We start from the raw sequence: 15875 nt of genomic DNA, 5'->3' as shown, positions 1-15875 counted from the left end.
ACTGCTTCTGAAATAATTTACTAACAACTTCTATCCAAGATACAGCTGTCTAGTCTGTCGGGTAGGAGCCTGTCATAGCCCACAGATACCATTGCTGAGGAGGAAATACTATTTTTTTTAAGAAAGATCCCTTGTGCTGCATTGAGCTTTTCCTTCTGCCTATACACCATGCATGTCATAACCTCAGATTAATTTTAAATAACAGTGTCTGTTGGGACTATGCCTGATGACTGCAATTCTTCTTGCAGAACTATTCCACTACTGCAAGAAAGTCAAAACTTGTGCTTAGTTTCTTCCTGGTACCTGTGGCTGCCAGTGGAAACAGCAGGCTGTTCTGCTTTCTTCATCCTAAGGTCTCTATGGTCAGCAGCACTTTAAACCTGGGGAAAAGCAGTGGCTCTGGAGTGCAGAGTGCCCTTTTCCAACTTGCAGAGGCACAGCAAACAAGTTTTCGTACGTCATTATTCAATTAATTTGCTGCAAATAGTCTGTAAAAAAATTAGAATTGGCACATTTGAGACCCTGTTGAGAGGGTCAGTACAGAATGTCTGTATGGCATCATTCTTTGTTTCAGTTTAAGCTAGTGTTTGTACAGGATTAACAATTATTGATTCTACTTTATGTCCATTTTTTCCACATACCTGAAAAATTTGTTGTCATAGATTTTTTCTTACTTTAGTACTTCCGTATTTCCCATTACTCAAAAGCAATAGTATGGTAGTTTGCAGAGAGTCCAGGTGGCAGAGTCAGAAATATTTAAAGATCAGTTTTCTTCTCCTATTCCAGCACTACATAAAACTTTTTTCATTTCAAAGGAAGCAGATGTAGATTAAAAGTCTTCCTGGAAAAATGTGTGTGACACAGGCTACTAACGTGCTATCAAAAATCTATCTTTATGGGTTTTAGAAGAGTTAATACAAACTTTTTGTGCAGGATACACATATAGTACATGTGTAGCCATCACCAGATGCAACAGATAATCAGAGAACACAGGTTTCAGATACAATTTTAAGTTCCTATCCCCTAGCTTAACTCAAAGTAATTGTTCTCAGTGCCTCTTTAAATGCCAATGCAGCTACTCCACAAAGGTCTCTCGGAGGATACATATTGTCTCCCCATATGTTTAGTCTCCTTCCACTAAGGCCTTTTCAGTAAATTAGCCTGATCCACAGGATAAACTGCAAACCAGTGATCATTCCCTAGGAGCTTGCATGACTTTTGTCCAGGTAGTACCATTTCTATCAATAATAGAGCCTTCAGAGGGACAGAGTTTTTGACTTAAAAACGTGAGATTCCTGTATCTCTATGGATGAGCTTGAACTATACAGAGTATAACACGTTTTGATGTAATCAGGTCTAATTCATGTCCAAAGTTGCATACCTCCATACCTTGCTGGAGAGAGTGCTGATGTGGTACTAACAGTTAGTTTAAGAGTGATGCAATAGTTTTAGAGATGTGATGTACCTAGAAATATATTCCCACTGCAACCCTCTATCATGTGTCCTTAATGGCATCTCAGCAATAATAATCTCCCTGTCTCAAAGGAAATACACCTTACAGTCCAGCAGCTCTAATTTTTCCTGTTTTGTGTATATTGTAGGTCTATATTCTTACTAGTTAGCCATAGCTCTATGAAGAAATTTAAATATTGTACAGTTTGAGAAGAATTAGTTAGAAAAACAAAAATCAAAGTGAAAGGTTTAATATGGAAGAGGAACTTCCCCTAGTTCTAGCTTAGAAGTTCCCCTAGAACTTTTTTGTCTTTCCTTTGAGTTTGCAACAAGTTGGTAGTCAGTATCTCTTTATAAAACTTGTTTCATTTTTCACTTTTCTGCCTACCTCCACCTGCATGGCTGGTGTGTTACTGTTACAGGTGTGTCTGTGTTATGTATATACAAGTTCTCAGTCCATAAGAATGAAGGTAAAAATTATAATTTGCAACATTATAGCCTACCTAGCATCTTCTGGAGTCACTAACGTCTCACCTCTCATTAATATTATCTTTTATCTATTAAATTCTAGTAACGGCTACAATATGACATCTCTAAACTTAAATCAACTTTGATTCCTCTTGGCAGATTTGCAGCCTGATGCGAGGTGGAATAGCTGAGAGGGGAGGGGTCAGAGTAGGACATCGTATTATTGAGATCAATGGACAAAGTGTTGTTGCAACTGCTCATGAGAAGATAGTACAAGCATTGTCTAATTCAGTGGGAGAGGTAAGAAAACTATTAAATACTTCATCAAACAATTAAAACTGTTAAATGAATATATACTATATATTTTAGTTGAAAGAAAATCAGGGTCTTAATGAAGTATTAGAACTAACACCTCAATAAATCCGATTTGAACAGTGACAACAAAACATGAACAAAACATTTTTTGAACAATTGGATGTACATTCACTGTGTTTTTCCACTCATTTTCAAGAGTTCCTGGCATGATTCTGAACCTTCAACTTACTGCTTGAATTAGCCAGTCAATTAAGGGAAGAAATCACTCAAGCATCTTAGCTATGAAAATGTCTCTTAGCTTATCAGTAGAGCATCTGGCATAGAAAGAAATTAATATTCAAAGAGCTGAGAGATTCAAACTGGTATGTATTTCACTCCTTTCATTTTCACTGAACATTTCCCACTTACCTTGGGAATAATTTAAGACATCTCTCTCTGGTACTTTTAGAGAAATCAGCAATGGATGAACAAGATCCTCTGGTCCCTACTGAATTTAGTGGCAGTATCATACATGACCCTGGCTAGATCTTCCACTAGCTCCTTTGTCAAAATCAGAGTTAACTCCTTTTCCTGTGGAAAATGATACTTGAAATAGAATACAGAATATGCGCAGGCAGGCAGGAACAAAGCTATAGATTTCACTAGCACCTCCATGCCTTTAAGATACCTCTTTGCTGCCCATCATCTTACTAAACATACAAGGTCAGTACAAAACTTTCTTTTGCAGCATGAAGAGACCAAGCTATGAAGGTAGCGTATGGCTTGTGAGGGTCTGTATTATCAGTTAGTAACGTTTACATTCCTTACTCTCACGTATTCTGATAGGTTATTACAGCTACTACTACATTCTTGGTACAGCTCTGATTACCTGATGTCTTTAATCCTGTTGGTCTGTAAAATCCCTCTGATGCTTGTCACGATGCTCCTTGTAGAAAGAACTTGAATATACTAGCCATGAGAGAACCTGTTTTACCAAATTCTGACTGCACTGAAATAATAGATGGTAAAGTTCAAGTTTTGTGTTCAAAATTTCATACTCCACTTAGGAGAAAATATGTATTAAATGCCCCTCCCATAGGGGCATTAAAAGAAAATCTAATTTTAGTTAATAGTGGAGTAGCAGAATGAATTTCCAAAGAGGTTTGTGTTCCCTCTTTTTGTAAGGGCTGTGGTTAGAGAAGCAATAGCTAGTGTTTAAATATCCTTTTAATATCCTGAAAGTTCATGACATTCAAAAAAAACAAAACAAAACCAAACAAAAAGAAACAGAAGAAAGACAAACCAGCTTCTCCAAACCTGAGAACTTCAAACCAGAAACTTTGGTAACATTCATATCTGACAGGAACCAGGACAGTAAATGCACTTATACCACTGAGAGACAGATTTGGCCATATGGATTATTCTTTAACTAGTAGTAATTCTGTTAATTTTTGTGTAAATCAATTGACAGATTCACATGAAGACTATGCCAGCTGCCATGTTCAGGCTTCTAACCGGGCAAGAGACACCCCTGTACATCTAGCATGAGACTCTCTCTCAACAAAATAACTAAATGGTTCCATCAAAGCTGAAGCCTTCACAGCTGAGGAGAATTTTGTATTTTGTATGAATGAAAGGCTTTGAAGCTGGACCTGAGAACTCCGAAACCAGGAATGGACAGGTGTCTCTGCCTTTTCTCTCCTTCCCTTTTATTTCTTTGCCAAAAAGTGATGAGAAGGATGGTCAAGGACAATAATCACTGACACAAAATCTTTGTAGAACATTTAAGTATTTTGCAACATCTTCTAAATTCTTTTCTCATAAAACTTAAAACATATTTATTTGTAACCTTTATGTGGCGTGATGTATGTATGTCTGTCCTGTTTGATATCATGGTGAATGTGAATATCTGATGAATGAGACTGAAGGAAATGGCAAAGATAAGCAATTAGAGAAAGCTATGGCTGCCTCAAGTTAAAAAAAAATCCCAGTCCCATAAAGTGGTACAATACTGATGGCATTGCATAATTTTAAAATTGGTGCCGAATAGATGGTATTTCAGTGGATAGGAATGTGTGCAGTTAAGCTTCTAGATTCTAACGTAAAGAAAACCACTGTAGTACTTGGTATTGTTATGACAAGTGTAACCTGTTTGGCAAGGTGTGAACATAAACATGTAACAAGTGTTTCATATGCTAAATAAAGAATAATTGCCACAAGATTAAAATCAAAATATTTATTTAGATACATATTTATTTTTAATGTTTGTGATTTTATGATTTAACAGAACTATTTCACTGATAACTTATTGCACAGTTTGTGTAATGTGTGTGTTGGGCTGGGGTTTTTTTGTTTTGATTTTTGCATATTACCTTTTTGTTCATATTAGCTCAAAATGGGAAAACCATGCTTACCTGTTACTGTCTTTTATAAAGCATTCTTATTCCTGAGGCAATGTGTTCTGAATGTAAACTGTTCTGACAAATGAGCTAGCACCATCAGCAGTATTAGAATGTGTGTAGATTAAAAAAAAAAAAAAGTAGTAGTAAAGTTGTATTCCTTATGAGATAAATGCTAATTGATGTAACTTTTTGTCTAATTTTTTTTCTTTTTTGGCCAAGGCCTTGAAAAAAATACACTGTGACTTAAGAAGCCTTACCATGCAGTAACTAAAAAGCTTTAGGATGACTGTACTTCAAGGTCTAATGTGTGTTGCATGCAACTGACCTTAGGAAAGAATTAACCTAGTATCACTAATAAATCAGAAATAATAAAGAAAGCTCGCTTATTTTGTTTGTTGTGTAAGTTTACGTAACAAAAAAATCCAACTAGAATATCATTTAATTCTTCATCTAAGTGCAGTTGCAAAGGTCACAGATTTCTATTCTTAAAAGGAATTCATTCCACTATCTTGAAGTAAGAATTTGTGTATTGTCTATTATCATCTTCAGAATAGATGCTTGCAGTTAGCCTATCTTGTTGCCACTGGATGTCACTGTAACTTCATATCAATACGGAAGCATGCTATGCTTAAAATACATTAAAATGGATGATTCTGTAAAACTGAAGCTACCCATCCTCAGCTACATTCCTTTGTGACCTTTTCACAGGATGTCTGCCCAGCTCAGAATGACACAAATGAAACCACTATACCGCTAAAGCTCAGACGGAAACTGTAACGCTACTGACAAGCGTTGCTGCAAAAGAATTAGAACCACAAACCATCAACCTATGACAGGTTCTTTATGAGAACCTTTTGTTTAAGGCATTTCCACTTTCCTCTGAGAGATCTGGGATGAAATTTGCACTGGAAGACATTGCTGGTAGACCTGTGTTTATGCTGGTAATCAAACTAGTGGCAATGATATTAGTTTGATTTTTTTAAGATCAATTTCAAATTAATCACAAATGCAGCAGAACCACAAGGACATGTTTTAGTAATATAATTGTCCAAATTCCTAATTGGAATGAAATAGCACTTCTTTTTTAAAAAATTCAAGGCTCTGCTGAATAAAAATACATCTAATTTTCTATCTGTTACCATTTGTAAGAAATTTATAAAATCTTCTTTTTGGAAATGCAGAATTTCAAAGACTTCTTTCCTGATGCATCTTTTGGTCACAATTGGCAGAATATTTAAACATCATTTTTCAATAGCATCTCCATTAATAAGCTCATAAGCATTCAGAACAAAGCAAAAATAAATCACACTGCATCCTTTACTATAATTTAAAAGGGCAACACATTATAGGGAGGAGGGGGAAAGCAGTTTTAATAGGACAGATCAGTTAGCCTGGCATGACAGACATTGGTAAAATGGATTAGAATAAGCACTGTGCGTGCTTATAAATAACTTCTACATTTCTATCCAAATCAGCTGTTGCAAAAACAGAGTCCAGAAATACTTTTTATTAAAACACTGATCATTGTTAAAACACTTTGAGGTACATTAAATAAATACAACTTTTAAGTTGTACAACAGGTCTCTAGTGGTTTTGCAATGGTTTTCAAGAAATGCTAGGCAGCATCAGCAGCATTTCTATAAGTACAGTGAAATATATGCATTTCTGGTTGGGAAAACATTTCTTACGAGTTTACTAATAAATCAGTAAAATTCTGCAAAATGCAGGGCTGAAATTTACATTCAGAAAAACAGGTGTTTGCTTCCTGCTCTTGGAAAAAAAGTGGAATCCCAAAGGAAGACACTTTTTCCTTTTTAAGCCATCCACTACTTGTATTTCTCCCAGTCCTGGTTTCTTCCTTAGTTCTCTTTGCTGGAATCACATACCTGTGAATATTATCAAAGGATGGTCTCCCGGCAAACTCCAATTAAACTGTGAGGCCTCTCCCGCTCTAAACTGCGAGCGATATGGGCCCTACGTAAGAAGGCAACTGGAGAGCTCAGAGCACCACAGCTCTGCAGGTGAAGATCTTCTTGAAGTCGCTTTCTAGAGGTATTCACATTCTGCTGGGAACTTGTAATTACCTGTTTGAAAGGGCAGGAATGGAGAAGGAAAAATGGAGAAAAACAGAGTAAGAAATGTTTTCATTGAAAAGGTTCAGTCCCTGAATATTATTTAATTTATTTAATAATGGAGCTCCCTGCAAGGAGATGTGTGTTTATGCAGCCACCCGGAGACTCTCTTTCCCACCTCCCATTTTCCCAAGCGGCCAGGGCTGCGTACTGGCTACTGGAAAGCAAGGTCAGGTTCGAAAGGCATCAAGCCTTGTATCAGTAGTGTAGCTGATACTAGTGAAAAAGAAGGCAACTCTGCCTTATAATAGACAAATATGAGTTTGAAAGAAGTTAATCTATTTCTTTTACGGGAAAGAGATGCTTCACTAGCTTTGGAGAAGGCTGAAGAGAACTAAAAGCTTGCAAGCCTGGTAAACAAACACTTTGGTTAATGGAACTGTCAGTCTGCTTCACAAATCTGAATTATATAGCAATTTTAGAGAAAATCCTGTGATTTCTTAAGTAGATCGCTGGAACGGCTGGGACTTTCACTGATTAATGTTTTTTGGCTGAAAAAATAACTTCACTGAAATTATTTCTTTAATGTGAAAAAGCTGTATGTATCATTGGATCTCAGAAGCCCACACAGGGTTTCTGGTTTTATGATCTGCATAAACACTCACATTCATTTATACTATTTTGTTTTGTGAGAAACTGTGTTTTTCATTTAAATAAAATTGTTTTCAACTTTCCAACCTTGGGGATTTAATGACCTATAAATCTTATAAAGCAATAAAAATGTTAAAATTTAATTCCATAATGACATTCTGTTAAGTATCTCATGATAGCACTGCTTTTCTACTGATGTGACTATAGCATGAACTGATACTGTTCTACTTCTTTGCTCTACTTCATAGTTAGCAAAAAACAATATTGAAGAAAGCTTTTGTAAATGCAGTACGGTTCCTGCTACACATCAAACTATCTCATATGCTGTTAAACTGATATTACATCCTATTTCAAAACTCAGCAAGTTTCCCTTGTTCAGGGATCAGCAGACTAATACCGCAGAAATGTCATCTCAAAAGGGGAAACAGCCCAAGTGTGTATCCTTAATCCTCTGTCCAGCTCTGTGGAAACCCAGCAGCCAGCCTGGACATGGCTAGTCAGTGCTATTGAAACCAGACAATATAAAAGAAACTTCATTTCTACACCTATCATTTGGATAACAATACTAGCAAAAGGTGATCCATCACCTTTCGTCTTACTAAAAAGATTTATTATTAGCTACGTATCTCCGCATATAAACACAAATTCACACATGGAATACTCTGTCTCAGATGCAGAAAGAATTTGGGAATAAGAGGATGATTATCAGTATAACAGTTCCCTATAGATCTCCTAGGATATTACCAGTACTGGGTCCAGCTGAAGAATTTTAAATGCATTTGTAACTGCTTCAGTGTAAAATTCACTAATAAATATTAGTGATAAATATTATCACTTGATAAATATTATTTCTTATTAAAGTCATGTTACCATACAAGAACATTTGTAACAATTCTCTGAACTACTTAAAACTGTAAAAACATGCAACTAAGGTATGTGTTTACCATAGGTGAACAAATCTTTCAAACACGAATGGCCTACCTGGTCTATGATATTGGCACTGAAGATGGCTTCCTCCATGTGTCTCTCATCAGACTTTATAACTGAGCGTATGCTGTTCACTACATGACGTACTTCTGGAGGGAGATTACAGTTTGAATGTTCCAAAAACTTTGCCACTAAAATTTTTGTGTCTTTATAGGCTTTAAGGTCCACTAAAGAGTGCGGTCGCTCTTTCGAGATTGTTTGCAAAGCCTTTGACTTTAAATGTAGATCAATTTTCCTTGTATCCCTCTGTTTTTCAGCTGGTAGGAAACTGCTCAAAGAATCCTGACAAGCAGAGGCAGCCATATGAGAACCCGAAACAGGAACTGAAAAGGGGGGGAAAAAGTACCTTTCAAGTAATAGTTTTTAAAAAAAAAAGTCATCAAATCAAATATTGTCAACCAAAGGGTTTTAGTTTCTCATAAAATTCCTGTTTTGTCTTCAGAATAACAAAAACATGAAATCTAGGAAACATTTCAGAATGGTTAATTTTAAACAGTATAGTAGCATCAGGGGTAAGATTCCTTCACAGGAGCAAGAAGGACCATGCATAGATGAATGGTGGGTAATTAAAATACTGCATAAATAGCATACACTTTTGTTAACTCTATTTTAGAGATTTCACTGACATTAATGACAGGGGAAGACAACAGCTACTCAATTTTACATATATAATTTGTAATGCTTTAGCTCTCAGTGACTTTAAGGATGAAGTTTCCCTTACTTCTAATCAGGCCAAAAAAATTATAATCAGTGAATAATACATGAGAGATTAGTGAAAAATAGAAAGCAAAATAGCTAAGCTAAAACGTGGGAGTTAAATCACAGCATTTGTTTTCACTCCAAGGCTGCTTCTAAAACTGTGTGACTGCAGCATTATCATGTTATCCGGAATTCTGCCTGTCGGCCACGCTCTGGCGCGGGAACCCTCCGTTCTCTCTCCTCACGCTCCACTGCGAGGCAAAGAGCAAGCCCAGGCCCCCAGATTCAGCGCAAGAAACAGGTACCTGGTAACAGGTAGGTTCAATGCGAATGTGTGCTAATGTGGTTCTGTCAGCATTATACATCATGCATGCATGCTGTTTTAAGAAAATTTTGGAGGAAATTGCTTGATTTTATTTCTCTATTACAAGCTTGTTTAAATTATTTATAGAACAAGAAAAGAAAACCCGAATGATCCAACTTTAGAAAACTGATCCTCACCTGTTTCTAGTGTAGCTGGAAACAATCCTGCATCTCGATGCTGGCTATATACTGGAGTCCAGGCACAATTATCACCTTTAATCAAAGAGAAACAGAGAGAGAGAGAGAGAGGGGCAGAGAGAGAGAGAGAGAGAGAGGGGGCAGAGAGAGAGAGAGGGGGCAGAGAGAGGGGGGCAGAGAGAGAGAGAGGGGGGCAGAGGGGGGGGGCAGAGGGGGGGCAGAGAGAGAGGGGGGGCAGAGAGAGAGGGGGGGGCAGAGAGAGAGAGAGGGGGCAGAGAGAGAGAGAGGGGGCAGAGAGAGAGGGGGGCAGAGAGAGAGAGGGGCAGAGAGAGAGAGGGGGGCAGAGAGAGAGAGAGGGGCAGAGAGAGAGAGAGGGGGCAGAGAGGGGGGGGCAGAGAGAGAGAGAGAGGGGGCAGAGAGAGAGGGGGGCAGAGAGAGAGAGGGGCAGAGAGAGAGGGGGGCAGAGAGAGAGAGAGGGGCAGAGAGAGAGAGAGGGGGCAGAGAGAGGGGGGGGGCAGAGAGAGAGAGGGGGCAGAGAGAGAGAGGGGGCAGAGAGAGAGAGGGGGCAGAGAGAGAGGGGGCAAAGAGAGAGAGGGGGCAAAGAGAGAGAGAGAGGGGGGCAGAGAGAGAGAGAGGGGCAGAGAGAGAGAGGGGGGCAGAGAGAGAGAGAGGGGGGCAGAGAGAGAGAGAGGGGGCAGAGAGAGGGGGGGGCAGAGAGAGAGAGGGGGCAGAGAGAGAGAGGGGGCAGAGAGAGAGAGGGGGCAGAGAGAGAGAGAGAGGGGGCAGAGAGAGAGAGGGGGGCAGAGAGAGAGAGGGGGCAGAGAGAGAGAGAGAGGCAGAGAGAGGGGGGCAGAGAGAGAGAGAGGGGGGCAGAGAGAGAGAGGGGGCAGAGAGAGAGGGGGGGCAGAGAGGGGGGGGGCAGAGAGAGAGAGGGGGGCAGAGAGAGAGAGAGGGGGGCAGAGAGAGAGAGAGAGGGGGGCAGAGAGAGAGGGGGGGCAGAGAGAGAGAGAGGGGCAGAGAGAGAGAGGGGGCAGAGAGAGAGAGAGGGGGGCAGAGAGAGAGAGGGGGGCAGAGAGAGAGAGGGGGGCAGAGAGAGAGAGGGGGGGCAGAGAGAGAGAGAGGGGCAGAGAGAGAGAGGGGGCAGAGAGAGAGAGAGAGGGGCAGAGAGAGAGAGAGGGGCAGAGAGAGAGAGGGGGGCAGAGAGAGAGAGAGGGGGCAGAGAGAGAGGGGGGGCAGAGAGAGAGAGAGGGGCAGAGAGAGAGAGGGGGCAGAGAGAGAGAGAGGGGGGCAGAGAGAGAGGGGGCAGAGGGGGGCAGAGAGAGAGAGAGGGGGGCAGAGAGAGAGAGGGGGCAGAGAGGGGGGGGCAGAGAGGGGGGGGGGCAGAGAGAGAGAGGGGGGCAGAGAGAGAGAGAGGGGGGGCAGAGAGAGAGAGAGGGGGGCAGAGAGAGAGGGGGGGCAGAGAGAGAGAGAGGGGCAGAGAGAGAGAGGGGGCAGAGAGAGAGAGAGGGGGGCAGAGAGAGAGAGGGGGGCAGAGAGAGAGAGGGGGGCAGAGAGAGAGAGAGGGGCAGAGAGAGAGAGGGGGCAGAGAGAGAGAGAGAGGGGCAGAGAGAGAGAGAGGGGCAGAGAGAGAGAGGGGGGGCAGAGAGAGAGAGAGGGGGCAGAGAGGGGGGGCAGAGAGAGAGAGAGGGGCAGAGAGAGAGAGGGGGGCAGAGAGAGAGAGAGGGGGGCAGAGAGAGAGGGGGCAGAGGGGGGGCAGAGAGAGAGAGAGGGGGCAGAGAGAGAGAGGGGGCAGAGAGGGGGGGCAGAGAGAGAGGGGGGCAGAGAGAGAGGGGCAGAGAGAGAGAGGGGGCGGGGGCGGCAGAGAGAGAGGGGGGCAGAGAGAGAGAGGGGGCAGGGGGGGCAGAGAGAGAGGGGGGCAGAGAGAGAGAGAGGGGCAGAGAGAGAGAGAGGGGGGCAGAGAGAGAGAGAGGGGGGCAGAGAGAGAGAGAGGGGGGCGAAGAGAGAGAGAGAGAGGGGGGGCAGAGAGAGAGAGAGAGGGGGGCAGAGAGAGAGAGGGGGGCAGAGAGAGAGAGAGGGGGCAGAGAGAGGCAGAGAGAACAACCAAACCCTGTCATCCTCTGCTGAAAGCATGGAATCTTTTATAAGCACTGGGATCTTTTATAATCTCCTTTACAGAATGAAACTACTCGGATGAAATACTACTTTCAAGACATCCATTCATGAAGAGAAGCTACTATATACAGAAATGCCCCTCAACCAGTTAAATAAGCATGATTAGAAGGATATCATTCCTTGCTTGATGGTTTCCTGTTACACAATTATCAAAGCCTGCGCATGAACGGTAGGTAGAGAAGGCCCCCTGCATTCTAGGGGCAGACCTTCCTGTATCTCCCTGGTAGACAGCGTTTACCTTACAAAATGGGAAAATGAGAAAGCTGAAGTCCTCTTATTTCTATAAAAACTGGAGTGTTGTTCAATAACTCTACCTCCTTTTTTATAAATTCTCATTCCTTGGAGGACAAATGCTATCTACCACTGATTAAGGTAATGGGTAGCATGGTTACTGGTGCTCCAATTAAATGGTTACAGAGCATCAACAAACAGCTCTGGACATAGTTGGGTTGATGAAAGGGTTTCTAATGACAGGTTTCCGAGATGCCAGCAAAAGGATCAATGATGGTGAAATCACACTATACAGTAATTACCAGTGCAGTCTTTTTGATCTCAAGCTTATGACAGTCAGGATGGAATAAACCCTCCCATTTATGTTAAGCCTGTTTACATCTGTTTCCAAGATTGAAAACTATTTTGAACTTCTAGGTAGATTAGAAGACATTTTCTTCAATATCTCCAGAGAAAGTTTATAATGAAAACCTGGTATAATCCTCTCTGGCAGAGTGAATAATTAAATGAAGGAAAACAAAAGTAAGATTCTACAAACACAGAAAAGCTGTAAGAAAAAGAGGCAGCTACTAGTCTGTCTTTAATTTGCCTTATTATTTTGAAGTACTGCCACACATGAATCATGACATGCTTATTAAGAGGAGACACTTCAGAGATTTTATTCTCCCAGCGGCTATTATACTGCTTAATGCACCTGGGGCAAGGACAAAACTACACCACTGGACATTATCCTGAATGATCTGGAATAGAGACACTACAGTAATCACCAGTTACTCAGGACACTTACTGATACAGCTACATGGTCTAGTATAGATTTATAGATTAAGTTTATTCTATCAAAGATCAGTGCTATGAGTTGTTTCTGTCCTTTGCTTTGATAAACTTACAGGGGAAAGCAGGGAGAGGCAAACAGGCAAACTGCTCATTTGTAAGGTTTTAAAGAAGGAACCATTTCTTACAGAGATTATATGTGAACCCACCATACTTACATTGTCCTGGAACTGCATACTAACTATAAAGGCAGCTATTAAACTAAACTTATTTATATAATATCTCTGCTAGGGATGGCAGATGCTTTAAAACAAATGAACAAGCTCACTCCCAGCATTAAAGGATAAATGGGAGAATTATTGACTATATAGACTGTGAAGACTCCATCTTGTCAAGATGTGCTTAGAAGCACATGAATTTTGGATTACTGACATAAAAAACCCACAGAGACTTACGCTTGCTTTGAAATTAATTCCCAGATTACTAACCTATTAGATCTCATGGCTGTTGTGTGACTGCACTGCTGCACATGTGCAACATCCTTGCATCAAATAATTTATGCTCCAAACTAGGTGCAATGCAATTCAAGTAACATTCAAGACTCAACAAAAAATAAACACTGAGGTGTATAAGGAAGTTAGTCCACAGATAAATTAATCATTGTTCTTAAAGAAAAAAGACAGGGACCAAAGATGATATCGAATCTCACTTCCCAATCTGACCACTGCATTTTCCCATTTGTGAACATGCCTGAAACTCCCACACCCTTCTGTTCCCCTCAGTCTGCAGTTTGTGTCTTCCATGACCTACAGGTCTTAACGATATGAGATTACACCTCTGTGCTTCAAATGGTCAGAATATTTGATGAGTTCTTCTACTCCAGAACAGTAAGTGTAAATTACTGCCAAAAATAATTTTGCTTCTGGGTTGAGAAGTTGTTGATGGAGCTCAGTTGGTTCCCTTCATGCTTCCCTATCCTTCAGCTCTTTGGATCTCAGATTATACATCCACGAGGCACACAGCACAGCTCCCCTCTCTGCATAGGGATATAGACTGTAAGTAACTACTCTCTATTTCTGTATGCTCAGGAGTTGCATTTGATTAATCTGGCTTTTGAACAAGATGGTGGTATTTTATTTCTGTTTACCTTCCTCCTCCTCCCAAAGGAAAACAGGTAACTACATCAGAGGGGTCTGTTCTGAAACCTGTCTGAAGCCTAAACACAGATAAAGAGCCAGAAGGCTTCCTCTTGCTGCGTGAATCCACAAGCCCCCTCCAGGTGTCCGTAGCTTGTCTATGCACTGGACATGGCTCTAGAGTCATACAGATAGTTTTCAAATAGAGCTTCACCTCTGCATACCAGGTTTACCATCTTTTAGCGTCTCCTGACTTACACTGTGATATATCTAAGAGTGAAAACACCTTTCAGTGTGCTCCAGATCTTCAGTGTCTTTCAAAGTTACAGGTGCTTTAGGCCTTTTCTACCACACAGGATTTATCTTGCTGAAAGCACAGAGCTGCATAATGTACTGAATGCATAACCATGACAGTTTATCACATAACGGTATTTAAAATTCTGTGGTGAAATCTACGTACCTGTCCTGAAACACCTAGATCAAATGCTTCGCTAAAGATAGCTGATGATAAAGAACTTCAGCTGTGTGTCGTTGCTTAGGAAAAATAAGCTTAAGAGCTGTTACAAACAGTTGATACATATTATTAGAAACGTGCTGCTTCTAATATATGTGCAATTTCCAAAGTTCAGCAAATAGTATGGAGTGAGGAATGTGAAGCAATGTAAAGCAGTGAAAAGCTTCACAGAGTCAAACTTTGCAATATATTACTCTAGTTTGCCAAACATTTAAATGAAAGAAATACGTACATCTAAACTCACATGTTTTTCTAACAAAGCTTTCATTTAAAAGAATCTCCTGTAGGCAGCAAAAGAATGGCAAACTAGGTCAGCACAAACACATTTCTTCCAGGTTACCTCTTCTCTTGCTCCCTCCCACCCCATATCAGTATCTTTAGAACTGTCTCTGCTCCTTTAGTACCATCTTTGCTAAGCCCAGTTAAAATTCAATAATGTTTCACCCATTTTCAACCCATTGTTAGGGTCAAGAACTTGGAAATTAGACAAAATAATTCCCATAACCACAGTAAATTAAACAAGTCCGTTTCTCCAGAAAAAATGATGGATGTATTTATGATGTGTTAAAAATGAAGCCAGAGCATCTGTTAGGGCAGGTGTCCCAACAGTCAGCTGGAGCACATAGATGTGGCTGCCTACAGTAATACCTCTGTCAAACACCACTCAAAGAGCATATGGAGCACAATATGGGAAACTTGCACAGTGTGATCCAGAAGAGAAAGGATAGTCTTTGGCACTGTAGAAAGGATTCAGAAATTCCTACTTACTGTCTGCATAGTAGATTCATAGCACATACATACTAGCAGAGTAACAGTCATAAAATAAATGTGGACCTTAACATTTTTAGATTAAAGGTTCACACTGCTTGGACAGCAAGCTATGGCCAGATTTCTAAAGTTAAAAGACATTCAGTTACTGAGCTAGGTACAAGCTCTCTGATATTCACAGAAACAGAATAACAATGCAAAAAAGTCTAACAGACCCAACACTTCATCTTCCTAGATGAAACTATTTTCAGCATTTTGTCTACTTCTGTTTTGAACTAGTCACATGATGATTCTTCCTCTAGCTCCCTCAGAAAGCCCAGTGAATGCACCTGTACTAGCATAATTTTTCTGACATCTTACAAAACTCTTCATTTTTAGTTTCAAACCACTCTCCAAGTTACCCCTTCAGATCTCTCTAGATAGCTTACATCTTTTTGTAAAAAACATACCTTTCAAATGTTTTCAAATATTTCATTCCTGCTATTATTTGACCAAACCACTCCCTACTAAATCAAGTATTTTCTCTCCCACTAATAAACAGATGTTTATAAAGATACAGTGGTCAGCTAACAACCCCTCCTTTCTTCTTCCATACCTGTCTAAAAGGACATTCATAGCAGAAGATGCTTATTCAGGACAGTCAAAGACTTACTTTTTCATTCATCATCTTGTCATGCACCTCATCTTTCATTTCATCATCCTTTAAAACTTTCCATTGCACAGTCCAACTTGCCACTACAGAGTCACACCCTAACAG

The 15875-nt window shown here is 40.6% G+C and overlaps 2 protein-coding genes across 3 annotated transcripts in view; one reads left to right on the top strand and one right to left on the bottom strand.

Moving 5' to 3' along the window:
• The window catches only part of APBA2 (amyloid beta precursor protein binding family A member 2), a 114916-nt gene extending 110761 nt beyond the window's left edge, over window positions 1-4155 (top strand). For both annotated transcript variants that reach the window (XM_067305307.1, XM_067305306.1), the window contains 2 exons: window positions 2080-2220; window positions 3686-4155. In XM_067305307.1, the coding sequence (XP_067161408.1) occupies window positions 2080-2220; window positions 3686-3757 (213 nt within the window). In that variant the 3' untranslated portion in view covers window positions 3758-4155. The remainder of the gene's footprint in view (window positions 1-2079; window positions 2221-3685) is intronic.
• A 1811-nt stretch (window positions 4156-5966) lies between these two features.
• ENTREP2 (endosomal transmembrane epsin interactor 2) overlaps window positions 5967-15875 on the bottom strand; it is a 200366-nt gene continuing 190457 nt past the window's right edge. Inside the window, exons 10-12 of the mRNA XM_067305308.1 lie at window positions 9527-9601; window positions 8321-8649; window positions 5967-6700 (exon numbers count right to left, since the gene is read on the bottom strand). Of these exons, the coding sequence (XP_067161409.1) occupies window positions 6515-6700; window positions 8321-8649; window positions 9527-9601 (590 nt within the window). The 3' untranslated portion in view covers window positions 5967-6514. The remainder of the gene's footprint in view (window positions 6701-8320; window positions 8650-9526; window positions 9602-15875) is intronic.

Source organism: Apteryx mantelli, chromosome 15 (genome assembly GCF_036417845.1).
Source record: "Apteryx mantelli isolate bAptMan1 chromosome 15, bAptMan1.hap1, whole genome shotgun sequence".
Lineage (NCBI taxonomy): Eukaryota > Metazoa > Chordata > Aves > Apterygiformes > Apterygidae > Apteryx > Apteryx mantelli.
The sequence above is the reverse complement of the archived record's forward strand: the minus strand, read 5'-3'. Positions and strand labels throughout refer to the sequence as shown.